The 27,500-nt window shown below is 40.8% G+C and overlaps 1 protein-coding gene across 1 annotated transcript in view; it reads right to left on the minus strand.

Moving 5' to 3' along the window:
* Window positions 1-27,500, minus strand: part of LOC135221255 (trafficking protein particle complex subunit 10-like) — a 432,269-nt gene that overhangs the window by 113,707 nt on the left and 291,062 nt on the right. Inside the window, 4 exon segments of the mRNA XM_064259071.1 lie at window positions 19,242-19,358; window positions 20,308-20,421; window positions 22,736-22,930; window positions 24,835-25,056. Coding sequence (XP_064115141.1) covers window positions 19,242-19,358; window positions 20,308-20,421; window positions 22,736-22,930; window positions 24,835-25,056 — 648 coding nt within the window.

Consider the following 27,500-nt stretch of genomic DNA (forward strand, 5'->3'; position numbering starts at 1 on the left):
CTTATTGTTTTGTTATTATTTGTTATTCTGTTTCGCTAAGCCGGCGGAGTTCCCGCTCACCATCTGGGTTCTCCTCCTGCCTGGAGTACTATTTGTTACGGCGGAGCTACGCTCCCCTGACTGGTTTTTTATTAGCCTCCTCATGCTCCTCCCCGCTGTCCTCGTACTCCTCGCTCCGGCGTATAGGCAGGTAACTGGTTTGGTGAATCTCCTTATTCCGGTAACACCGGAATCATACTGAAACTAGTCTACCAGCTCTATCGGACACCCACCACTCACGCCAGGAGAGCAAGGGGAGGCTAACCCCTATGTCAATCACTCCAGTATCCTCCGGTATCATAATATATCACTTCCTGGACTTAGTCCAATTAGTCAGTGTCGATACTCATGTATCTGTTCACTTACAGGTTGGTTGGTTTTATAAAGTTTAGGTGTAACACCAAGCACTGGGGCAGCAAAGGCCATTCAGCGCTTACTGTATAACTATGGGACTATAAGACGAGTTATATCATATAAAGCAGGTTTATTTCTTTGATATAATTTACTATATTTTGAAGCGGGGCATTTTCTCCCAATAGTTCTTCAAGTGCTATATTATATATGTTGTTGGATCTTCGTTTTCTTCCGAATTTATTGCATTCAGTTAGCAGATGACGGACTGTGACCAGAGTACGGCAATGGTCACAGTAAGGGGCCTGTCTTTCCTCGCCTTGCAACATCAAGTATTAGTGTGTTAAGTATGTATGTCCTATTCTTAATCTTGTTAATATGACATCTTCCCTTCTTTGACATTGTTGTCTATTCCAAGGTTTTACAGATGATTTAATATGCTTTAAGATTCAATTCTAGCCATTCTTTTTCCCATTTTGATTGACAGTATTCATTTATTGTTGTTTTAATGTCATTGTAAGGTATTTGTATTTTTTTGATAGACTCCTTTTTTACTGCCTTTTTGGCTTCTTTATCCAACTCTTCATTACCCTTTATGCCCACATGGGAAGGGACCCAACATAGTTTTATATTTATAGATTTCTGTTTTACTATTATATCTATCCACTCCCTTATTTCTTCAATTACGTTATTTATCCTTTATTGGCATGAAACCAACAGTAAAATGTGTTCTTTCAAGCACAGTAGTTTTGATTAAAATTATTTTATCCCAATTTTATCTACGGTTGTGTTTGATGGCATATGTTTACTGCAATTTTATCCTTGTTGCCGATGTACGATAATAGTCATTAGCAGATTGAACAGTTTTCTCAGCTTAAGTTATAACTAGGATTAAATTTAACAATATATTTCCCGATTGATCTTTGGTCTATATTGATCTTTGATCTATATTGATCTCTGATCTATATTGATCTTTGATCTATAGCGAATAAAGTCATTACATTAAGATATCCCAGTTCTATTCTATTCATAACACCATTTATAACAACTACGGTAATAGTGTACTGCAGTACGATGATTGAAATAAAAGCCAAACGGATGTTATCCAGTTCAGTTGTACTTAGAAAAAAAAAAAGTAGTCTCTCATTCGGTTGTTCATGGCTGTACACGTTCATGCAACGAGTATAACATTAAAACCATACTTTCATCATTCTCTTTTGCTGTTATTGAACTTATGTAACTAGAAGATGGATAAAGTTAAGCCATTGTAATTTGATCTGTCATAAAATCGGACTATCGTAAGACTAATGATCGTAACTTGAACACTACAGCTACCTGTACACTGTATAAACTTTATATTATATCTTTACATACTCTAGACACCCAAAGGATTAAAGCTAGTCTTTTTTTCAGTTTACAGTATTTACAATGCTATAGTAATGTACTGTACAGTACTACTGTACAGTAAATTCTATAGTACTATACTGCATAAATATAATTTTACTTATTGCGCATTGTGGGATTACAGCGCCTTTGACTGGTCTAGAGTTTCGAAAGAAGGTGTGCAGTGGCCATAGGCTTTAAAATCGCTTAGCGTTGAAAATCACTTAGCGTCGGCGGCTAGGAATGGAATCCCTGCCGCTAACCAAGGGCCGCCTGTATAGATCAAGGATCAATAGGGAAATACACAGTTAAATTTAAACCTAGTTATAGCTGAAGCTGAGAAAACTGTTCACGCTGCTAATGACCATTATCGTGCATTGGCAACAAGGATAAAACTCCAGTAGACGTATGCCATCAAACACAATTGCAGATAAAATTGAGATAAAATCATTTTAATCAAAACTACTGTGCTTGAAAGAACAAATTTTACTGTTGGTTTCATGCTGATAAAAGATGAATTATGTAAAGTTCATATTACGATGATATAGAGGAAAATTGCCAACGGAATCACATACTGTTTCACTCAAATTGGTTCACAATCACAACAAGACATATTCAAGTAATATTTTCTCCTAAAAACATGTTGTATAGGGAAAAATAACCTTGTCTCATATAAGCCAAGTATCTAGATATTCATTTATGCTAACTAAAAGCAAGAAAATTAACTCAGAATTCCCTTACATATGGTGAAACAAACTCGTATTTGCCATCAGCTGATTTCCAAACCAAAACATTGGCCACTCCACGGAATACTGGCTTAGATTTACCGTAGTATTTTATAATACAATAATATGAGAATACATACAATATTATTGGGTACAGTGAAGTAATGTATAACTTTTCAAAAGATTTATGGAAAAGATGCATATTTACTTTTTCCTCTGTGATTATCTTAATTTTCGTCACTATGCCATCTATGTAGGAACGACATCTCGAGCTTGTACGGTCATACCTCAATTTTTTGCTCGCGTAACAAAGCAAAAAATCAACCGAGTTGCACAATTATATTTTGTACTTCTATCCCATTGAAAAACAAACAAATTGCATTGTTGCAAAATAGAATGTATACCCGAGTTTTGTTTTTAAAAGCAATTTCTGGGCTCAGCCCGTGTCGCTACGTGGAATGTCCCTTTAGCACACATTTCAAAGGTAAAATATTGCTATAATACCAGAGAAAAAAGCTAATATGGAAATGCCAGAATATTCTGGCTTGCTCACCTTATTTTAAGGTGTCGGTATGGTTTCTGGGCCGAGTGAAACCACTATCAGAGGTCCTTTGCCATTTAAATTCATCCCTCTTCAAAATCCCTCAACTATAGAGGAGCCGACCTAAGGCCCACTCCTCGCTACCGTTACGGCTAGTGCCTCTGACGTCATTCCTTTTGACAGCACGATCCACACCGCACATTTTTTCTGCTCTGTGTTGTGTTTGTTCTGGAATTCTCCTGTTTTCAACATGGAACGTCAAGCTTCTTCTGCATCCAAGTTAAGTATACTGCTATTTATGTTTAACATCATTTAGGGACTGCCCTGGGCACGTTTGACCGTTTTATTTAGGTTTTTATGGACGGCATCCCATGCGGCATTGTCCCCGCGCCGACATGTGCAGCTCGCTCCCGCGTGTTACCTTGTTTCGTGCCCCATTCGGTCCCCTATACCGTTTGGGCTCGAATCTCGCTTAGCAGTACGTTCCTATATTTACGATGATGCATTTATTGATGTTTTATTCACGTTATGTTATATCTACAAGGGGGTTGTTATCCGAGCTCATGCTAGGCTCGTAGCCTACGTCGTTTCCTTTCCGCTTAGATTTCATGCATGCATGTTTATTTCAGTTGTCAGGTTACTCTTAGTTAGGCTCCCTTTCGAAGGACTTCTTGTCCTCGAGCCACCCTGGCCGCCCGCCCTGCGTATTTTCGCCTCGGCATAAGCTAGCTGCTCGGAGTCGCCAGGCTCGTCCTTCTTTCTTGGTTGGCTCGACCCAGCTTCTCCAGGATATGTCTTTCTCTCTACCATCAAATTTTCTTCCTTTCCCCCCCTGTTTTGTTAGGATGTTATCTTGTATTATCATGCTTATCGAGATGGCTTTGGCTGGCCTAGGCCTCCTCTGATCGCGTGGCCTTTCTCACCGCGTGGCTAACCACACGGTCGAGAGAGGTTCCAGGCGACCGCGTATGAGCCACCCCGCGTCGGTCCTCCCAGCCCTCTTCCCCCTCCTTGGGAGGAAATGCACTCGCTCACGCTGTCTCAGGCAGCCGATCCGAGCACCCTCCCTTCCCTCCTTCCCGCAAGGGGGGACATGGGAGGTAGCTGGAGGACGCTCGACGAGCGGGTCGGCTCCATGCCACTCTCCCCAGTAGAGTACGGGGGGGACCCCTGCTTGGCCGAGCCTCGGTTGGCCACCAGGCTCGGCTGCGCTCGGCTCTCCTCGGCTCTCGGGCTGTGTTCTCCTACCTCTAGTCACCTCCCCTCCCACTCCGGCGGATCAGGACCCCGGCGCAGCCAGGTCCGCTATGGTCCGGTGACACTAAGGAGGCCCCGGCCACCTTACAAGGATACGCTTTTGCATGGATGTTTTACATTCACATTTAACATCCATTATCTTAGTTTAAGCTTGGTGGAGACCCCGCTATCCCTCCGGGGATTTCCTCCATCTTATTCTAGTTTTAAGTTTTGACGATGGAGTTGTCAAACCCCGCCGTATTATTTGGTCCCCTCCTGCTCCTCACCCGTTGTTCGGACTACTCCTCGCTCCAGCGTATGGATTAGGTGGTCTCCCTGATTCAGTGACTTCTCTGTCCTCCGGCAGCGCTGGAGACACACTGATTCAAGCTGTTCTACCGATCCTGTCGGATGACTCACCACATTACACGATCAAAGAGCAGGTAGAGACTAACTGTTATCTTTTAACTCCGGAGCACTCCGGTGTTATGACATATCACATCACGGACTTAGTCCAGGATGTTAGTGATGATACTCATGTGTCCTTTCACTTACAGGTCACCCATCGTATGAAGTTGGGCTGTAACGCCGTGCTTCAGGACCCCTGTGGGCACGAGGTCTGCCAGACCCACGCCACCTGTGCGATCCGGTTCAACAAGTCTCTGGTTTGGCACCACAAGAGTTGCTTAATCTGCTATGAGTTCGTAGACCAAGTCTCCTCTGAGGTGGGTGATGTTTCAAATACTACACATTAATACAATGAGTACCAGTGACCAATATGACCCGTGATATGTCAATCAACTTATGTTATAATTTAATCTAAAGTAGCCTTAAGTATTAATACTAACCCTCTCTTTCAGGGCGCCCAAGCGATACGGGAGTCCGCTCTTTCCACCCTGAAGACCTGGGTTGGTGGGTTTGGCCGCAACATGACCAAGGACCAACCCTACATACTGTCTAAGGAGATGGCCACCCTCATCTTCCCTGGTGGGATGAGTGCCTCCTATGTAGACCCGGAGGTGGCGGTTCCCCTGATTGCTTCCATCCAGGAAGAAGTGGCTCAGACTTCAGAGGAGGCAACGGCACAAGAGGTCGCCAAAGAAGTAGCTGCCCTAGACCTGGACCTCGAGCCCATGACGGTGGAGGGCGCAGGTAAGGATGTAAGTGAGGCAGGTACAGTAGGGGCTCAAGGGCTTTCCTTGAGCCCATCTAGAGCTTCTTCTCCCACTACTTCTACTTCTTTCCAAGGATTCACTGGGGGGATTCAGTCGCTCAGACAAAAGTCCGCCCTGGCGATCCCTAAAGTCAAAGGTAAGCGTGACTTTAAATCGCTTCAGAAGTCTGTGTCGAAGAAGTTAGATTCTAGCCTTGCCCGTAAGTCTTCGGCTCACCATCCCGGAGCGGACAAGGCTAAACTGTCATCTTACTCTAAAGGGTCGAAGTCCAAGTCTTCTAAGGACAGGGCTCAGCCCTTCCCCTCCGACCCTGAGCCTTCAACCTCCAAGGGAGCCAGACCCAGGACTCCTAAGGAGAAGGTAGAACCTTCCCCTTTCGACCCAGACACCTTCTCTGCTAATATTTCCGCCAATATTATGCAGCACATGGGTAGTTTGGTCGGGAACTTGGTGCAAACCAAGTTCCAGGAGATGTTTGTACAACTTTCATCTTCTCTAGAGGAGTCAGGGCAGTCTATCCGAGCTATCTCGAATAGGCTGGTTACCCAGGAGAACCTCATCGCAGGGCTCCGCGAGAACGCAGCGACAGAACTTCCAGTCCGGCCTGGTAGCTCAAAGCTTACTCATGCCGGATTCGTCTACCCTTCCTACTTTTACAGCAAACAACCCTTGGAGGGTTGCTTCCAATGCTCCTTACGTAGATGGCATGCTAACGATTGAGGGCTGTGGAACTTGAAGGATTGAGGACTTCGAATTTCATCTGCAAGGATTTCAGCCCCCTTTCATTGGCTATGTCCGCCTTACAGAAGCGGCTATGAGAAGGGAAGACAAGGTCCCGAAAGAAACCGTAATTCTCTCTCGGGATCACTCACAACGGGAATGGCTACGTAACCTAGAGGAGTGGCAATGTACCAATACCAAGGTTACTGCTTTCAAAAGCCCCTTCACGATCTTCACGGTGGATGAGGAGACTCCCATCCCGTTCACATCGAAGGTAGCGGAACTGACCCTGCAAGCCGCAATGAAGGACGAACCTATGCCACAGCTCCAGGAGACAGAACCAACCTCCCTCCTGCTCCCCGGAACGGACTATCACTGGGTAGATCTTCCGGCCACCTTTTCAGTGGGTAAACTGAAACCGGACTGCGCCATCACTCAGTTCAGCGAGAGATTGCCCAGGCTGTCAGACAACCTCATCCAGACTGAGTACGACGCCAGGATGCGGATGTGCAGGTCCCTCAATTCCCTAGTAATGACGGAAGTATTGGCTCTAATCTATGGAGAAGAGCCGCTATTCAAAATCATTGCAAAGTCACTTTTGTACTCGATGCAATGTGACTTGTATGATTTCGTCATAGCTAGGTGAAATTGTAGGAAACATGTACTGGCAGAGGCCACTATCCGACATGAGCCTAACAAGCTCTTAGCCTCATCCATTTGGGGCGCTGACCTCTTCTCAGCCTCTGTAGTGAACGAAGTTCACTGCGGGGCAGTTAGGTTCAACCAGAGCCTAAGGGTTCGCTGGGGTTTGGTCAGCAAACGCAAATCGGAGTCAGCTGGATCAAACCCAAAATCAAAGAAGAAGCCTAGGAAATTCCAGCCTTTCCAGGCTCCTCAACAGCAGGCTCTAGTACAGGCGGTTCCGGTATCACAGGTACCGCAACCTTCCACTTCCAAGTCGCAGCCACAACAACAGTTTGTGCTGCTGACACAACCGCCGCAACAGGCACAGGCTTCAACCTCCTACACTGTCTCCCCTGCTTTCAACCAAGTTTTTGAAAGCCAGTCCTTTCAGCCCTTCAACAGGTTTGGCAGGGGTAGCAGGGCTAGAGGCGCCTTCCGTCAACGGGGCAGCGGAAGAGCCTCCAACCGAGGTAAGGGTTCCCAAGGAGGACGTGGTGCATGCCCCTCCTCGAACCAGTGAGAATCCTCAGGTAGGAGGGAGACTGTTCCTCTTTCGTCACCGTTGAAGGTTCAGCAAATGGGCCCAAAGCATTGTGTCCAAAGGTCTAGGGTGGAGTTAGCTCAAAGGTCCCCCTCCATCCAAAACATTTCATCAACAACCAACAGCGGAATTGATAGAATACTCTCAAGAATTCCTTCAAAAGGAGTAGTGTCAAGAGTCAAGCATTTAAAGTTTCAAGGACGCTTGTTCAGCGTGCCAAAGAAAGGCTCAAACAAACGAAGAATAATTCTAGACTTGTCCCGTCTGAACTTATTCATTCATTGCGACAAGTTCCGAATGCTGACCGTTTCTCAGGTGTGGACCTTACTTCCCCGTGGGGCCGTCACCACCTCTATAGATCTTACAGATGCCTACTATCATGTTCCAGTAGCAAGACACTTCCGCCAGTTTCTAGGCTTCAGACTAGGAAACCAGGCATTCTCTTTCAAAGTAATGCCGTTCGGGCTCAACATAGCCCCCAGGATATTTACAAAACTGGCGGAGACAGTCGTTCAAGAACTGAGGACACAAGGAATAATGCTAGTAGCTTATCTGGACGATTGGCTCGTATGGGACACAAGCATTGAAGAATGCCACAAAGCAACGGTCAAAGTAATCCAGTTTCTGGAACATCTGGGCTTCCAGATAAACAAAACCAAGTCCCGGCAAACACCGGAGTCTCGCTTTCAGTGGTTAGGCGTTCAATGGGACTTGAACTCTCACACTCACACTATCAATTCCGCCATTGTTGAGGAGAGAAATAGCCAAAGCAACCAGGCAATTTCTCAAGTACAAGCAGACGTCCCGGAGGAACCAAGAAAGAATCTTAGGCTCTCTCCAGTTCGCTTCAGTAACCGATGTTCTTCTAAAAGCCAACCTGAAAGACATAAACCACGTTTGGCACTCAAGAGCAAACAACAGATCCCGGGACAAACTAGCCCCTATCCTGGTGATCTTATGAAAGAGACTCCGCCCGTGGACGGAGATCAAGAATTTGTCGAAGACAATTCTGCTCCAGTTCCCTCCGCCAGCCCTAGTGATCCACACAGATGCATCACTAAGCGGCTGGGGAGGATACTCACAGTACAAAAAGGTACAGGGAACCTGGTCCCTACCATTCCGCCAGCTTCATATCAATGTACTGGAAGCTATGGCAGTGTTCCTCACCCTGAAAAAGCTTCATCCAGCCAAGAAATCTCATGTCAAACTAGTGCTGGACAGTGCAGTAGTAGTACACTGCATCAACAGGGGAGGCTCCAAGTCGAGCCACGTGAACCACGTCATGATAGCCATATTTTCACTAGCAGCCAAGAACAAAAGACACCTGTCCGCCACTCATCTAGCGGGTGTAAGGAACGTAGTAGCAGACGCGCTATCACGTTCAGTCCCGCTGGAGTCAGAGTGGTCTCTGGACAAGAAGTCATTCAGTTGGGTCTGCCAATTAGTCCCAGGGCTTTAGGTAGATCTCTTCGCCACCGAGTCGAATCACAAACTCCCTTGTTACGTGGCCCCCAACCTGGACCCTCTGGCCTATGCCACGGACGCCATGGCTATAGATTGGAATCAGTGGAAGAAGATTTACCTCTTTCCTCCAGTGAATCTTCTCTTGAAGGTTCTAAACAAGCTCAGGACGTTCAAAGGCCACACTGCTCTAATAGCCCCCAATTGGCCCAAGAACAATTGGTTCCCACTTCTACTGGAATTGGGACTCCGCCCTCAAAGGATCCCCAATCCAAAACTGTCACAACTAGTACAAATGAGGACTGTGTTCGCTTCCTCAGGAATTCAGAAAGCCCTAACTTTATGGACTTCATGAAGTTTGCGGCACAAAGAGATGCCAATATCAACCCTAAGAACATCTTATTCTTAGAATCTGATAAACGGGAATCGACCTTGCGTCAATATGACTCAGCAGTTAAAAAACTAGCTGTATTCCTGAGGAACTCTGATACACAAACCATGACAAACAATCTGGCCATTTCCTTTTTCAGGACACTGTTTGAGGAAGGTTTAGCAGCTAGTACTATTACTACTACTAAGTCTGCACTTGAGAAAATCTTCCAGTTTGGATTCAAAATAGATCTGACAGACTCTTATTTTTCATCTATCCCTAAGGCCTGCGCTAGACTCAGACCATCTGAGAGGCCCAAGTCTGTGTCATGGTTCTTGAATGATGTCCTTAAATTGGCCTCGGACACTAATAATGACTCATGTGACTTTTTACTTCTCCTGAGGAAAACATTCCTATTAAGTCTGGCCTCAGGAGCCAGGGTATCCGAACTGTCGGCTCTATCTAGAGACTCAGGTCATATAGAGTTTCTCCCTTCAGGAGAAGTGTTACTTTCCCCAGATCGTCAATTTCTAGCTAAGAATGAGGACCCACTGGATAGGTGGGCCCCATGGAAAATTCTCCCTCTTACACAAGACCCGTCCTTATGTCCAGTTGCTACTCTGAAAGCATACCTAAATAGAACTGCCCTAAGATCTTCAGGCCCTCTATTTGTTAGGGAAAAGGGAGGCACCATTTCCTTAAAAGGAATCAGGCAGCAAATCTTATACTTTATTAAGCAAGCCAACCCAGAGTCCTTCCCACGGGTACATGATATTAGGGCAGTAGCTACCTCTATCAATTATTTTCAACATATGAATTTTGATGATCTGAAGAAGTACACAGGCTGGAAATCTCCGACAGTATTTAAACGGCATTATCTTAAGTCCTTAGAAGCCCTTAAATTTCCAGCAGTGGCAGCGGGAAACACAGTTTCTCCTGACACTGCTTGAGTAGTAGTAAGTAGTTTAACCTAGATCTCTCCTTCCTACCTGCCTCGCTAACATTCTTGCCGTGGCTCAGCCACCATGTAGCCATATTGTACCTTGGATGCCACATGTTGTATATATTGTGATGTTTCCTCTTGTTTAGTTCCTAAGATTAGTCACAGTTTAAGTTAACCTTACTGTTTAATATTAAGTATGAATTATTTTGTATTTACTTTACTATTGAGGTTCCAATTGCCCTGTTGTTACTCACCTTGTAACTTTATTCTTAGATTATGGCAATTAACCTTAATTGTTTTTTTTATTATCCTATGTATTACTTGTGTGCTTCCTTATTCCAAGCTTATGTGGCCATTTCTCTGGTACTATTTCACGTAGCGACGCGGGCTGAGCCCAGAAAAGGGATTTTAACGAAGAAAAAATCTATTCCTGGGCAAAGGCCCGTGTCGCCCAGTGAAATCCCACCCTTTCATGTTACCCCCCCCTTTTTTTTTGGCCCAAGCTTGGGTGCTATCTGCAGGAATGACGTCAGAGGCGCTAGCCGTAACGGTAGCGAGGAGTGGGCCTTAGGTCGGCTCCTCTATAGTTGAGGGATTTAGAAGAAGGATGAATCTAAATGGCAAAGGACCTCTGGTAGTGGTTTCACTCGGCCCAGAAACCATACCGACACCTTAAAATAAGGTGAGCGAGCCAGAATATTCTGGCATTTCCATATTAGCTATTTTCTCTGGTATTATAGCAATATTTTACCTTAGAAATGTGTGCTAAAGGGACATTTCACTGGGCGACACGGGCCTTTGCCCAGAAATAGATTTTTCCTTCGTCAAAATCCCTTTTATGCAACAATTGTAAAAATAATGTTATAAAAACGTGATTCAATGATATAAATTAAAATATTATTATTTGGGCGCGACTGAACAACCTATTGTCTTCATCATGTGAAGGGCTATTACAAAGACTTCAAATGGAGATGCGCACAGCCACTGTATCATATTCATGTACAAAAATTTTTAAAAATGCCCTGTAATACATTTTACATACACATTTTAAACATAAAGGCCTGAACATTTATAAAACTTATAACAAAAAGCTGAAGTTTCATTAACAAAATGAGTTATAATTAGCTCCCAAATTAATAAAATATAACCACATGAAGTCTTCGTAATGCATTTTTCGGAACAGTGGCAGAAAAGAATGAACATGAAAAAACATCCTCTGATAACGTAGAGGGCAGTTTCAAAATCTACCTTTGTGCCATATTTATGCATAGAAATAAAAATACCCCATATGTAATATATTTTCATACACATTTTAAACATAAAAGCATGAACATTTATAAATCGACACATCGATCGCTTAATTTGCACTTTAACTCTATATTTTTGGAAGAGCAGCAGGTGGCGGCTCACAAGAACGAACATGAAAAAATGTTCTCTTTGATAACTAGAGGGCAGTTTTAAAAGCTGCCTATGTATCAGATTTATGTGCAGAAATAAAAATACCCTCTACCTAATACATTTTCATACACATTTTAAACATAAAAGCATGAACATCTATAAATAGAGACATCCATACCTAAATTTGCACTTATTTAACTCGATATTTTCGGCATAGAACAGCATCAGGGGCATATAGTTTACCCTATAATAATACCTATGTATTAACTCTCAATACAATTATTCAATATCATTTGCATAACCTTTATGGTGTGAATGGTATTTCTAAAAATGTTTGTACTCAGACATAACGGCGCTGTTAATCGAAAACTGTGCCATAAAAATAACTTAAAATACCTTATTTTTTAATAAATATTTTTGACAACAGCTGTAAAACCAATTTGACACTAAGCAATTGCGCCATTAACCGCGGGCCGCCTGTATTAAGTCTAAGTTAGGTAAACCATGATAAGTTTTTGAAGAATTATAGTGTGATTTATTTCTTTAATATCCTTTATTTCCTTAATATACTAAAGAACAGAAAAATTATATTGTTATGATACAATAAAGTTTGTTCATACTTACCTGTCAGATATATATATAGCTGATTCCCACCATTGGAGGTGGGGAGGGACAGAATAAAAGGATTTTGGGAAACATTTCACATGCAGATGATAGACATCTTGGTTCCTTACCTGTTAGCATAGCTGACTTCGTGATTACTGTCACCCAAGTCTGCTTTTGCTTTACTAGAGTCTCCAGCAAGGACGTGACCTGTATAGCTGGTGAGTTCTAGATGATCTGACAACGGGGGCGTGACCACAATGTGTCTAGATCATATTGACCATACCATGAGGGCTAAGAAGTAAAATAAATATCACCACCTGACCAACCTAGCCAAAGTTAAGGTGTTTTAACTAAGGCTTAAGAGTTAAGAAGTCCGCCATTGGCGGCGACTCAACAAAATAAAATTAAGAGCTCTTCCTAACCATTTTCTACAGGATAGGATGAGTGGTACTTCTTGCCCCCAAGATTGTGTCTGCGGACACGTATGGCCCTAGCGAGCAGCAGATCTCATATGACGTCTTCACATCTCTCAGGGAGTGTGAAGCGAACACAGAGTTGCTTCGCTAAAACGCGGTACTCAGGATGTAACTGAGTGCCATGCTCTGTTGAAATGCTTCCGAGGCCGCGCCCTCACCTCGTGAGCATTTACTTTGAAAGGTTTCAAATCTTTGTTCAAACATGACGAATGAGCCTCTTAGAAAGACTCCTTAAAAATAACGCCAGGGCGTTCTTCGACATGGGCAAGTCTGGTCTTTTTACAGAACACCGCAGATTGTCCGAATGACTTCGACTTTTAGTTTTATCAAGATAAAACTTGAGAGCCCCGAGAGGGCACAGGACTCTCTGTGGCTCTTGCCCAATAATTTATGCCATCCCCTTGATCTCCAGGCCTCTGGGCCAAGGGTTAGACGGGTTTTTGTTCTTAGCAAGAATGGAAGGCTTAGAGGACACCGAATTATGTCCTCTAAAGCCAAAACCTCTGATGATGGCTAAAACCTCACTAACCCTCTTTGCCGTAGCTAGAGTGGTTAGAAAATTAGCCTTTCTGGTCACATGTATTAAGTTTACAGAAAGGAGAGGTTCGAAATGCTTTGACATCAGGAACTTCAGACTACGTCTAAGTTCCATGTCGGAAGCTTTGATCTAGACCATTTCAAGATTTCCACAGACCTCAATGATCGTTAAGGGCTTTGTTGTTTGACAGATCTGAATCTCTGAGCCTAGAGGCCGTCAACAACATATTTCCGTATTCTACAATCGTTGGGACTGCTAGCTTATCCCATACTTCAGACGGAAAGGGAAGACGGTTAAGTAATTCACAGAGGTCGAGGTGGAGGAACAGTCATTCTTCCTGCACTATCTCCAGAATCGGGCCACTCCGATTGGTACACTGCAAAATATGCAGCACTGCTTTGCTTTGGCAATGAGACTTGTAATTAATCTTGAAGATCCTCTCGCTTCTCGACAGTCTGAACGCATTCAGACTCAGAGCGGAGAGGTTTTTAGGTACCTCTCGAAGTGAGGCTGTTAGAGTAGACCGATTCTCTCGGGAAGGGTCCTTGGAAAGTGCTCTCTGAAGGACGTGACCTCTGTGAATACAGCCTCTCGAAGGCCAACATGGGGCGATCGGCATCTTTCTCGCTCCCTCTGACGCCAGCGATTATCTTATTATATTTCCTAAGCTTTTGAATAGGGGTAAAGAGACTAACCAACTATCCCCATTCCATACTATATGACGGCGTCTATTGCTACCGCTCTCGGATCGAGAATAAGGGAGCAACGTAGAGGAAGCTTCTTCGTCTTCAATATTGCGAAGAAATCTACGAAAGGACGTCTCCAAAGTCTCCACAACTCTCGACATACTTATAAGCGAGGATTACTCAGACGTCAGTAGTTGCTGCCGTTGATCGAGAAGATCCGCACGGACGTGCAATAGTGTAACGAACCTCTTGAGGATCGTTACGTTCCGTGCCTATGTCGATAACCATCTGTCTCTTCTTGGGATATGAGAGAGCTGCAAAATTATCTGAGATGATTTGGACCACTCGACCAAAAACTACTCTTCGAGGAACTGGAGAGCCAACCAAATTGCTTCCCATTCTCTTAGATTATGTGCCAGGACCTCTGTACCTCTGTCCGGATGCCTGGCACCCTCTCAGTATCACCTGAGGTGATCCTCAACCCATTGAGAGATGTTTAGAATTATTTCTAAATCTTTGATGTTATTTCAGTTCTCCTGTAGGAAAAACTGTAGAGGTCTGAATTGCAGTCTATTCAGGGAAACAAGCTTCTCCAGCGAGGAAATGGTCCCCGGCAGACTCATCCATTCCCTCACTAAGCATGCTTCCTTCCCTAATAAGGCTGCGCTTTGCATAAGCAGGAGAGCATTATTATAGTGCTATGCCGCGGTAGACTCGTACAGAATTTTGTAACAGTGCGGTAATCAGCGCCGAACAGGTCTAAGAGATATCTCTGTTGAAAATTTCTTAGTAAAAGGAAGTTGTATTTATTCATGATTACTAGAAATCCCCTCAACCCGAGGCTAAAGTCCATGATTGTAGGGCAGAGATACGGTTCGTCAATCAATCCCGCGGGAGAGAGAGACGTACACGACCGCACATAACAGCGAGCTACCTGATACTGAGTTGGTGAATGGAGACTGGTGAGTCAGTTACAGCAGCTTACGTTCACCTTCTCGCAGCATTATGCCGAGTTGCCAGCTACTCTATTCTACTAAGGAATAGATTTTCCACTTTTTGAACAGAAACTCTCAAGTTGGCATATTTAAGCGAAACAGAATTCGCTAAATACAGAAGCTGATTTTGTGTTGTCGTAACACTACGCTTAATTAACCAAATGTTAAATCGGAAACTCCTGGAAAGTTGCCGGGAGTACCGATTAAATATACTGCGTCATCCACAATGACAGCAGTCTTCTATCGTAGTCTCGGCTCGCACTATTCTGCCTGAGTTACCAGCTACTCTATTCTACGAAGGAATAGGTTTGTTACTATTATCGATCAGAAGGAAATTCTCAAGCAGGCATATTTAAGCGAAACATAATTCGCTAGATGCAGACGCTGAGTTGGTGTTGTTGTAACAATGCCTTTTAGCGTTGTCCTTACAGCGGAAACTCCTGGAAGTTTGCAGGAAGGACCGATTAAATACACTTACAATAACAGTCTTTTCGGTTGCCATCTGTAGAGGTAACTATGATATGCATACATGATTTGAACCCTACATTAGTAATATGACGCAAAGATAAAATACGTAAGTATTGTAGTCACTTGAACATCTAATTCTCTAGTACATTCTTTCCTCGACGAGGAGGAAAGAGAGAATGGAAATTGACTGTCTTCGCTCTCTTTGCCAAGAGAACGAATTAATATTATTCGAATGAAGATCCTCAAGTGAGAACCGAGGATCGAAAAAGACAGTTCAAGCTTCTTATGATATTGGACATAAGACTTCATGGACGTAGTCTACAAGTCTTTTTCCTGGATGAGCCACTGACTAATGAATGAGAGCTCTTTCGAATTTTGTTAATGAGAGCTTATCCACTTATGCGATAAAATGTTATTAAGACCTTTGTCAATGAGAACTAACCCATTTACATGACAGAAAGTAATCCAAGAATTCGAGCATATAGCCTTCCCGATTCCCGCAGAAATCGAGGAAGTGGCAGGATTCCTGATCAGAGACTGGGCTTACGACAGGTAGGACCTTAATGTTCCCCTTCGGCAGCGCAGTCCCGAAAGCAGACGAGGCGTTTTATGACACCAAAATCTGCTTACAGTTTTTCTGGAATTCATCAAGTCATGGATTCTATTGAACGCTCCCTTCGTAGAAAGCGAAGTAGACATCTTGACGAGACCAAACTCATTCCTCTTCTTCGACGACGCCCTCTTGAAGAGCGTTCTTGCAGGAATCCTGCCGAACGTCTTGATGCGTAGGACGCCTAACGTTCTGAAGAATGTCCTGGGAAGTGCTCTGCCGAGCGACATGACGTGTAGGATGCCTAGCGTCTTCAAAAGCGTCCTCGCTAGCGTCCTGGCGAGCGTCCAGATGTGTAAGACATCGAGCGTCTTCCAAAAAGCTTATCAATGTTTATGACGTCAAGCGTCTTCCAGAGCGTCCTGATGAGTGTCTCTTCGTGTAGGACGTCGAGCATCTGCAAAAGCTTCCTCACGTCTCAATGCGTAGGACGTTGAGCGTCTTCAAGAGACGTCCTCGCGAGAGTCTTACCGAGCGTATTGGTGCATAGAACACCAAGGGTTCTGAACGGCATCTCAGAGAGGATCTTGTTGAGCGCCCTGATGCATGAAAGGCCACCCGAGAGGCGTCCTGAAGAGCCGCACGCTGCTCCTGAAGTGTGAGAGCACTATAAGCAGACGTAGGGATATCGTCTTCAAGACGACCTTAAAGACCTTCGTTACCTTCTAACGAAGACGGTGGCCGCCTGTGCGACATCTTGCGTCTTTGTAATGCAAATGAACATATCCAGAAACGCGCTCAAAAAAGGAACGCCGAGCGTTCCGAAAGGCATCCTCGCGAGGTGCTTGCCGATCGTCCTGATTGCATTCTTTGAGCGTCTTGAAGAGCGTCCGGAAAAGGAGAGCGACAAACATCAAGGGAAGCGTCATAGTGAATGACGTGCGTCAACACGAGTAACCTGAGAGGCTTCCTGGCGAGGGGAGACCCGCTCATGAAATGCGAGCGTCCTAAGCAGAAGTACGGTGATCGTCATCAGGACGAGTCTTAAGGACGTTCGCCACTCTTGACAAAAACGACGGCCGCCTGTGCAACATCTTGCGTCTTTGTCACGCTCATCGACACTGCAGAAGGGCATTTAAAAGGACGCCGGTGTGTTCTTGGGTATGAGGAATGCTTTGCCCTTCTCCTTCGAAAACTAGGATAGTCTGTCCAGCGTAGCTGCCGAACCAGAGTCATCTCTGTCCGCTGACTGAGCGTCCCTTAGGGACGAGTAAGAGGCGTCTTGGCGAGCTGTTTGACTATGCAAATCAGCTTGCCGGACGTCAAGCTTATCAGCTTGAACAAAATCCCGTTTCATAGTAAAGCGAACATCACATAACGTATACGGAGCGCCATGAGGAGAGGAGGGAGGGGAGCATTTTAGAGAGCAAGAAAACAATCCTTGCTACAAGAGTAACGACGTCCCTTCCTCTCGATAGAGCGTTGAGTGTCTAGAAAGGCGTCCTCGTGAGGGTTCTGCCTTATAGATATTTTTTATCTCTTGACAAAGACGACGGCCGCCTGTGTGACATCTTGCGTCTTTGTCACGCTTATCTAGCCTATATTAAGTCATTCCGAAGGGACGCCAGATCAGTACTCTGACGCTCCCTCCTGACGAGAGAGAGGACATGAAGCATCCTCTTCTCTAAAGCTTCTTTTTTATAGGGCGCGAGTCCTTCCGAGAGCTCCAACCCTGCGGGGAGGACGCCTCGGAGGACGAGAAGCAATCTTTCATGATTCGTGCACGTGCACGATCTTTGGCAGCCTGGGAAGCGTCTTCAGGTCCTGCCGAAGGGACACCAGATCGGTGGGGGTTCCTCGTAACCCTCCTTAGGCTTTCGACATGCCCTCTCCCTGTGGTCCTGGGAGTCCGACAGAAGTCTAAACCTAGAGGCGTTATAAGGCCGATCTGACGCCCCCTCCACAACACTAGGGGCACTAATTCAACATCACTACACTCGCATCACTATTGGAGATCGAGTACTTATGTAATCCACCATAACAGAAAGGGCATTACCTCTGACAAACACTTCCTCTAGGCCCGTAGGCCATACCACAAGGTTAGGCAAAATAAAGTTTACAGGAGGTTAGTTTCATTACCCTGACTTCTGTTTACTGATCTTGGAGGAAGACCTCCTGATTCTATTACGTTCTAATTTGCGTACATACGAATCATACATCTTCCTTCGGAATCAGTCAAATATCTCACTAATTACATTGATGTTTCAACAAGAATTATGTACACGTCGTGCATATTAAGTGAGAATCTATCAAAAGTTTCGTTATTCTCACCTAACCCCTTGCAGACAACAAAGTCTGAAACTAGCCTAACTAGATTCAGACGTCTTGTGTCAAGAAATTCAAAATTAAATCAATTTATGATAGCGTATGCCTAGCCGCAAATCCAAGTTAATAAACCAAAAAGAAAACAACCAAGATACTTAAGCAGCAATGAAGTTCGAAAATCCTAGGCGGAGGTAATGAAAACAGGTGTTTACATTACCTGCGACAAAAGAAAATCTGAATAGAAGATGGGAATGGTTCCTGACACCCGCCTCCCAGCGGCGGGAATGGGTACTAACCACCTGGCCGACCACTGCGTGTGCCGGGAGTTTTGAAATTCTGTCGGACTTCGGAGAATACAACTATATATATATCTGCCAGGTAAGTGTCATGAACAAAATGAAGTTTCTGCTCTGTAGTATATTAAGGAAATAAAGTAGGTTAAGCAAAAGCTGAGTTTCAATGAATAACCTCCAAATCTGACATCATTCTGCCCCAATTGTGTAAATATTAAAAGCCCTTAAACATGTGATCAGATGATATATGAGTACATACACAGTCACAGTTCTTTATTGTGCTGAATAGTGCTCCCCAAGTTTTTTGCCAGGATAGGCTTCAGAACCCACCATGGGAAGGCAAAATCTATGAAATGCAAAATCCTTCTAGAAACACTTATAACTGCCTATTGTAGCTATTCACTGCCTAATTTTATATGAAAAAAGAGCTAATTAGTCATAATTTCAGAGATGCAGTCCATAAAAATATTAGCGAGTTGGTGACAGTTCCACCGTAAAAGTGATAGATATGTTCTACAAAAGTCTGCAATAAACTAAACTGAAAAAGTGGGGTCTACATATATTTTTTTTAGTTTTACAGAATGTTATTGTTGGAAATGAAATGTGTTTTGGATCCTTGAGTTCCAAAATCTGAAAAATTCCAAAAATTAAAAGACAGCTTGTCTTAAGGTTTCAGATAAAGGATTGTGAACCTGTACATAAAAATTTCTCAAGAATGAAATTAAACAAGATCTTACCAAAGATTGAGTAGGTGGATGCAGAGACTTTAACACCACATGTTGCTTAGGATCTAACAGACAGAGATTTGGTTCTGTTATTTCAACAGCCCTGCTTACAAGACCAGTCATGGTCACCTACAAAAAAAAAAAAAAAAAAAAAAAAGAAAAAGAAAAAAAGCCTTCCGTTACGCACAATGACATTTAAAAAATGTGTGATAACTTACAAGGCAAAAGTTTTTATGGTAAAAAGATCAAAATTATTTATTGGAAGAAAAGTTAAAAATTAATATGATTACATCATAAAACTAAAACTTTTTATACTATTAACTGTTTAAAGGAAATGGTTGCCTTTCTATATAAATATTATACAATTTGATGTGTGATCTGATATTACACTTAAAAACTGATGCCATATGCACAAGTTATTGATTTTAAAATATATATTATTAATTTCTATAATCAAAGTCAAGGGAAAATTTCATCTAATTTTTCTCACCTCATAATTATGCTAATAAAATTCACACACATATAAATACAAAAAAACTGGAACTGTATATTTAAACACTACAGGGCAAATTTATGGAAAACAAACAAAACAATGTACAAGACCAAATTTCATAAGGAAAACCAACTTTGCCATAAGCCTTAAAATGTTGGTTGATTTGAAAACATCTTAATCTCCCTGAACTCTTGATAGTATGTCTTGTATCACCTTCTTCACCCCCACTTCAAGAGAGCAAACTGTGTACTCTTGGTACTTATGTCAGTTACTGCACCAGAAAAACTTACTGTAATTTCTAGTGATTTTAACCCCAACTACATGAAAAAGAGAAATTTTGTGTGATATACAACTGCACTAAAGGTATACCTCATTAAGAAAAAAAAGTCTTTAAAAATATGCCGGTATATATGAATACATTCTAATAAAACAAATTATTACATATCTGTAATGAGATACACTGTATACAACTATATGTACATAGTACTCATATATTATATATGGCATTCACTCGCAATAGTCTAAGAAAACATTATCTGTAGAGATCTTGTATACCATACACTAAGTCCAATACAAATATCTTACCTGAACAAACTTGGACATATTTGCAGTGTGAAGTTTATGTGAGGACATAAATGGCGGAATAAAGTGTACATCAATATCTGCTCGTTGCTCTATCAGTGAACTGCTAATGTTAACCTGAAAGCAGTAATTAATAATAAATATTAAAAACTATATCAAGGTTTATGATCAAATGCTCTTGGGTTTAATTCTAGCACCTTGAACTACATCTAATTACTACACTTCTTACAATTGAAAGATCTTTTAGCTCTTGAAATGTCATTGATTTACCTTTTCAACTTCTGTGAATCTTCCTACCTAATACTATTTTTTATAGCATAGCTACATTTTTCCTCAAAGGAGTTACTCTAATGGTTTCCCCAGAATTCTATAAGACGGACCAACCAGTTACAAAGAATTCTTTTATAGTTGGTCCTGGCCATAACAGTGCTTGCTGGCACAGTGGCAAGATATAAAGGACTCAGGACTGGACGCCTCTATCTCATGTCTTATAGCAACTACCTTAGTTCTCTCTACATCCCATTCACACAGATGTAACATCAGCATACATTGGCCATCTTCCGCATTACACTCAGGTCTGTCCAAGAGTTAACTAATCGCCAGAATTTGCTACAGAAATGTTTTGATTATGCATTTTTCAATCATCATTGTAACACTCTAGCTAATTACTTAGTTTTAAGAACCAGTAAAAAGTTTGTTCCTTAAAATTTTAACAGGTAGGCTTATATGTACAGGCAGTCCCCGGTCATCAGTGGACTTGGTTATAGGCAATCCGGTTTTATGGGGCTTGCCTAGCGCCATAATGGGCTGAGTTCCGGTTATTGGCGCCATAAGGGTGCTTATGAATAGCAATACATTGGTCCCCCGTATTCGCGGGGGATGCGTACCAGACTCCCCTGTGAATAGTTAGAATCCGCGAATAGTTGGAACCCCTATAAAAACACTGAAAAAAGCCTATTTTGTTAGTTAAAACTCAAGAAAATCCCACTAAATATTTTCAGACTTGGTTTTTTTAAGTTTTATCACAAAAAGTGCATTTATAATGAAATTGATAAAAAAAAAAAAAAAAAAAAAAAAAGGAATTTCTGAATATTTCTCATAGAAAAATACCACGAATAGGCAAATTTTACGCAAATAATGCGGGCAAATGTTCCCGAGAGAAATCTGTTAATGTGTGAGTCCGCAAATCCAGAGAACGCGAATATGGGGGTTCCACTGTAATGATGCTTATGGTGACGATAACCGGTTATCAGCGCCATAAGCACCATTATGGCACCATAAATCACTGAGTTTTGGTTAATGGCAATTTTCGCTTATCGGCACACCCCCGGGAACGGAATCCCCGCTGATAACTGGCGACTGCCTTATATTTGTTTAAATTGGGAGCCAGTAGGACTCTTGCAAAGCGAGAAGTTAGGAGTGGATTGCTAGGTTACGCTGTGATTGCCTTGCTGCTTTTTCTTATTTGACAAAGTGATAATCAGTGGCAATATTAGACAATTTTGTTACAGAAACTCATTGCTCAAAGAATTCTTCTTTAACATTGATAGACAATTTGAGGTTACCAAAAGGGTAAATTGGGTTAGCTTAACTTCTTGTTTATGAAACACAGACATGATTGTAGTTCTAAATCATGCCTGACATATGAACTTTGGTGTTTACTAAAGGCCAGTATTCCCTTTGTTTGTATTTTATATTCAAAGTAAATGGTTTTTGTGATATCCATAGTTTCCCAATTATCCTTAATATAGAGGAAAAACATTCTTGTGGCTCTACTAACAGGTATTACTCAGCCAGTAGTGACATCAGAAGTGTTGAGAAAATTGTTGTGACGCTTGTCTTTTTCTTAGGGGAATGTGAAAGTGCTTTTTGTAATGGTGAGTTTTGCCAAACAATTTTAAATCTTAAGAGATACTAATTTTATACCTTTTTCGCATATTAAGGCCAATAATTACTGTATAGTCGGCCCTTGATAAACTAGACCCCAGGTATTATAAGCATTTTTAGTGGGGTTTTCTTCAGTTTGAACAATAAAATATAGGCAATTTTAAGCATTTTTATAGGGGTTCTATGTATTTGCGGCTTCTAACTATTTGAGGGGGGAGGAGTCAGGTCGAGAGCGCATCCCCCACGAATACAGGGGTCCACTGTATTAGCAGTAATAAGAGAGACAATTTTAGCAAATATGTAGTGGTAATATTACAATATTATGGAGGAAGGATTGTTACAAGCACCAACAGTGTACAATGTTTGGGTAAACATTAACCTACCAGATACCTCAAAATTGCAAATAAGATCCTTGAGTATATTTCAATATTTTTTTTTAAAGGTCTTGTCTGCCATCAAATATGGCATATTCCAATGAAACAAAAGTCCGATACAAAAAGTAATGCTCACAGAAATTCATATAAAGTAAAACAGAACTCCTTACTGTGTGTTCAACTGTTGAAGCATCCTTTTGTGGACCAAGATCAGCCAAAACAGTTAATGGTATTGCTACAGAAGAGAAAGGATCTACTTCAGGTAAAGAAATTTCTATTTCCCGTTCCAAAGCTTTTACTTCGGAGTCTTCCTTGTCCTGGCGAACTGTAAGACCACGTGATGTTCGTAGTTTGACTGAAGTTCCCTAAAATTTGAGTAAAAGTGAGTAAACAATAAAAACAAATTTAAATATTCTTCATGTTCCATGAATATGACATTTTTATAATAAAAGTGTTTTCGTCAAATAATTACATAGCTATAGTCTTCACTTATGTGGTAATTCAAAATTTGAAAAACGAGTTTACTTTCTTTTGTTTTGGTGTAGGTAATAACCCTGCCCACTTCTTGGGAGGAATAGGTACAACATAGCTAAAGAGCTCAATCTGTTTATGCGGTGGTGTGTCCACGAGAGGCGAGGAGGGTGGACTCCGATCATGTAATTATTTGGTAATTAGTATATACAAAACCAATTTATCATAAAAATCTCATTATACTATAAATAACTTACCAAATAATTATGCAGCTGATTCCCACATTGATAGGAGGTGGGATATGGACATATGCTACCCAAAAACCACTCACACATAGAGATGCATTTGAAATAGAAAATTAGCTAGCATTGAAACATGCTTTTTGTAATCTTACCTGGTGAGAGAGCTACAGCTAGTCTAAGCTCCACTCGACCTGCAGTGGCGTGGTGGTAGAGCAAAGGGTCGTCTCTACTATAGTGGGGCTTTGCAACATAAGATCAAATTGCAGGTGGCCAAAGTTAACAATCCAAATGATACATATATAAAGCATATATGTATAAATATGTGTGTGTGTGTTTGCTCTTGCCAAGGGTGCAGTACAATGACAAAAGATCAGATAACTTTCACTTAAACCATAAATAAAATCAATCCAACACAACTGTAAAAAACAATGACTGGTGGGTACTCTAGGTACATAGTACCCTCCAAGGTTTCCCAATAACTCAACAATCCTTTATCAAGGAGATAGAGGTAAACATATGGAAACTCCTATATTTCCTCCCCCAGTACCAGTGTACTGCATTTCTCATATACTGTTTTGATGTCCCACAGGTACTACACTGAAAAAACAGATTTGCCTTTCCGAAAAGTAGAAGACAAAATCACGGAAAGTGAAAGATTTCCCTTGAAAGCCAGTGATGATGTGATTGCCCTTATTTCATGGACTTTCACTTTACCCAAAGGGAGAGCTTCATCTTGAATCTCTACATGCAATTCTGTAATTAAACACCTAAGAAAACAGGTTAAAGCATTCTTAGATAGCGGTCATATGGGATTCTTTACTGAACACAATAGGTATTGTGACAGGTCTTTAATCTCTTTTTTTTCTCTCAATATAACACTTTAATGTGTTAACTAGACAGAGAATACAGACTTCAAAAAGTTGACATATATACTATGAATACATAAAGGCCATGATGCTGGGTTGGGCCAGGAAGTGGCTGAAGACATACGCTACTATGGAAGTAGTGTATGGCATTTATATTTGTATTATAGCACCTCAAGACCATCAGCATCAATTAATACTGTCAGAGTCAGTTACACATTGACAGTGGTAAAGAGGTGAAAGACTTTGGTCTATGGCAGTGACACCTTCTGGCTCTTCAATACACATATTGAAGAGTCTGGAGCACTGCAAAGAGAATAGCATACACTTGTTCTTAAGGCACATCCAATAAAGGAACTGTTGATAGTCTTCTCTTGAAAAAGAGCTTCTGAAGATGATCTAATCAAAATTACAAAAACTGGAAACCTGAAACCAACTCATGCGGCAATCTAGCCTTTTTCAATTGATAGGTTTGTTTATCTTCCACTCATTCACCATTTTTATAATAGGTGGACAAATTAGGAACTTACACATTTTCCACTGATACATTTTGTATGGTGCATTTTAAATAAAATTTAAAAGTGCCTATAAAGCAAACAATAAAAAAAATACTCAGCTTTGTTAAATTACTGTTAAAAGTTTTCAAAATAAAATAGGAAATAACTATTTTCCTTCAATGTATCATTTACTTACATTTGCAACATGCCAACTTCCACTGTGAACTGTAAGAACCATTGGCTGGTAAATACCGGCCAAAAGATCTCTGTCTCTTCGACCCAAGAATATTCGAGGATTTTCACTGACCACTTCCAAGCAAAGTGGCAAACCTCCAATACTTGCTTTTCCACAGATGAACTCAACTTTTTCTAAAGATAAGGCAACCTGAATTGCTGTGAACTTCCCTCGTTTAGATACCTATAAAATAGAATAAACAGAATATTACTCTGAACAAAACACAAACTTTGCACAGAAATAACTTGGCTATTTGATGAATGCACATGCTGAATTAAGAAAGATGTCCATAAACCCTCAAAGAAATTACATCTCCATTTATAATATGCATGAACTTCAAGTTGTTCAAGTTAAATGTAGGTACTACAGCATAATCATATGCATCACAAGAAATAGTCCATACCTCAATTACGAGTGAAGAACAAAATAAAATACTGCAGACGTAAACACATAGCCCCGTACTTTATTCATACAGCATTACAGACTTTCACTCAGAAAAAATTAATACTAAAAGGTGTTTTATCATAACACTCAAGGTTAATTTAAATAAATTTTTACAAGAAAATACTTTTTACCCCCAAAAATACCTTACATAATGCACACAGTAACTAGTAAAATTAACAGCAAGTGAAAAGGCTTAGTTATGTATATACAGAATAGAGGACAATACTTTTGTGAAAGTGTGTTGAGAGCCAAGTGGGAGGAGAAAGGAAAGTACATTCAAAACAGAGGTGCAGAAGGATTGGCACTGAAGAGCCTTTCTGTATAGTTAAAAGAAGATGTTATGGGAATGTTAGTATTGACTAATGAAATGAAAATTGTCTCTGATTCAGCAGTTACCTACCTTGTAAGTTACAAGTGACAGTTTAAGATTTTCTAACGTTAAAAAATAATCTGCCTTTTTATCAGTAAAGAACATAGTTATACTTCATAACAACCAACAATAAAGAGGACTCTGGTATTTCTAAAGAATGGTAACTCCAAAAGCAGCTTTTCTGTAAATTTGCCATGCACTTCAGAGATTGAAGGTGGAATATATCAATGAATAATTACTTTATGGTATGATTGCCACTAGCATCAAGGAAATTATCACCATTCTTCCTATCTCTTATTAGCTTCACCAGACCACTGATTCAACAAATAAGAAGACTAAAACCTTAAACTAGGTGTTCAAATCTTAAGTAACACGAGACCATTAATATGCCAAACCTTTAGCACCCTACAACAGGGAGATCCAGTGACTACAAACTACTTCTGTCCCAGTATATATATATATATATATATATTATATATCTATATATATATATATATATATATATATATATATATATATATATGTGTGTGTGTGTGTGTGTGTATGTATATGTATGTATGTATATATATATATATATATATATATATATATATATATATATATATATATATATATATCTATATATATATATAAATATATACACATATATATATATATATATATATATATATATGTATAACTGAATCACAAAAGTTAGGAACGTGATAAATCCATAAATAAAGATATATGCCACGATGGAAAAGAAACAGCGGAGTATCGGCGAGACCTTTCGACGTTTATTTTCCTTCATGGCATATATCTTTATATATATATATATATATATATATATATATATATATATATATGTATTTTGTTATATATATATATGTATGTATATATATATTATATATATATATATATATATATATATATATATATATCTATATATTATATATATTTATATATAGATATATATATATATATATATACATATATGTATGTATTATATAATATATATATATATATATATATATATATATATATATATATATATATATATATATATATATATATATATATCTATTATTATGTATGTATATATATAATATATATATATATATATATATACAATATATATATATATATATATATATATATACAGTGGTCCCCCCGTATTCGCGGGGGATGCGTACCAGACTCCCCCGTGAATAGTTAGAATCAGCGAATGTTTGGAACCCCTATAAAAATGCTAAAAACAGCCTATTTTGTTAGTTACAACTCAAGTAAAACCCACTAAAAATTTTCCTACATGGTTTTTTTAATAGATTTATCACAAAAAGTGCATTTTATGATGAAATTCATCAAAAAAACCAGGAATTTGTGGATATTTATCATAGAAAAATACCGCGAATGCGTGAATTTTCCGCGAATAATGCAGGGAAACGTTCCCGAGAGAAATCCGCGAATGTGTGAGTCCGCGAATCTGGAGAACGCGAATACGGGGGGTCCACTGTATATATATTTATATTTATACATATATATGTATGTGTATATATATACACTGCGCGTCAAAATAATTGTCGCGTTTTAAAACGCGACAGTTTTTTTGCCGCAAATAAGGCGACCCCCATATCTATGGGGAAAAAATCGGCTGGGAGAAACTGACTAATTGGCAACACAACTGAGTCATTTGTCTCACTCACAGCGTGAGAAAAAGGAACCAAAAATTATCGGTCAGTGTTCTTAAGTGATTTATGAACAGTAGACATCGATCGTGACCTGCCTGATTTTTTGGATCACGCTTCCAGAATTTTCTTGTGAAAGTGTGTGTGTA

The sequence above is a fragment of the Macrobrachium nipponense genome, chromosome 2, assembly GCF_015104395.2.
Source record: "Macrobrachium nipponense isolate FS-2020 chromosome 2, ASM1510439v2, whole genome shotgun sequence".
NCBI classification, from domain to species: domain Eukaryota; kingdom Metazoa; phylum Arthropoda; class Malacostraca; order Decapoda; family Palaemonidae; genus Macrobrachium; species Macrobrachium nipponense.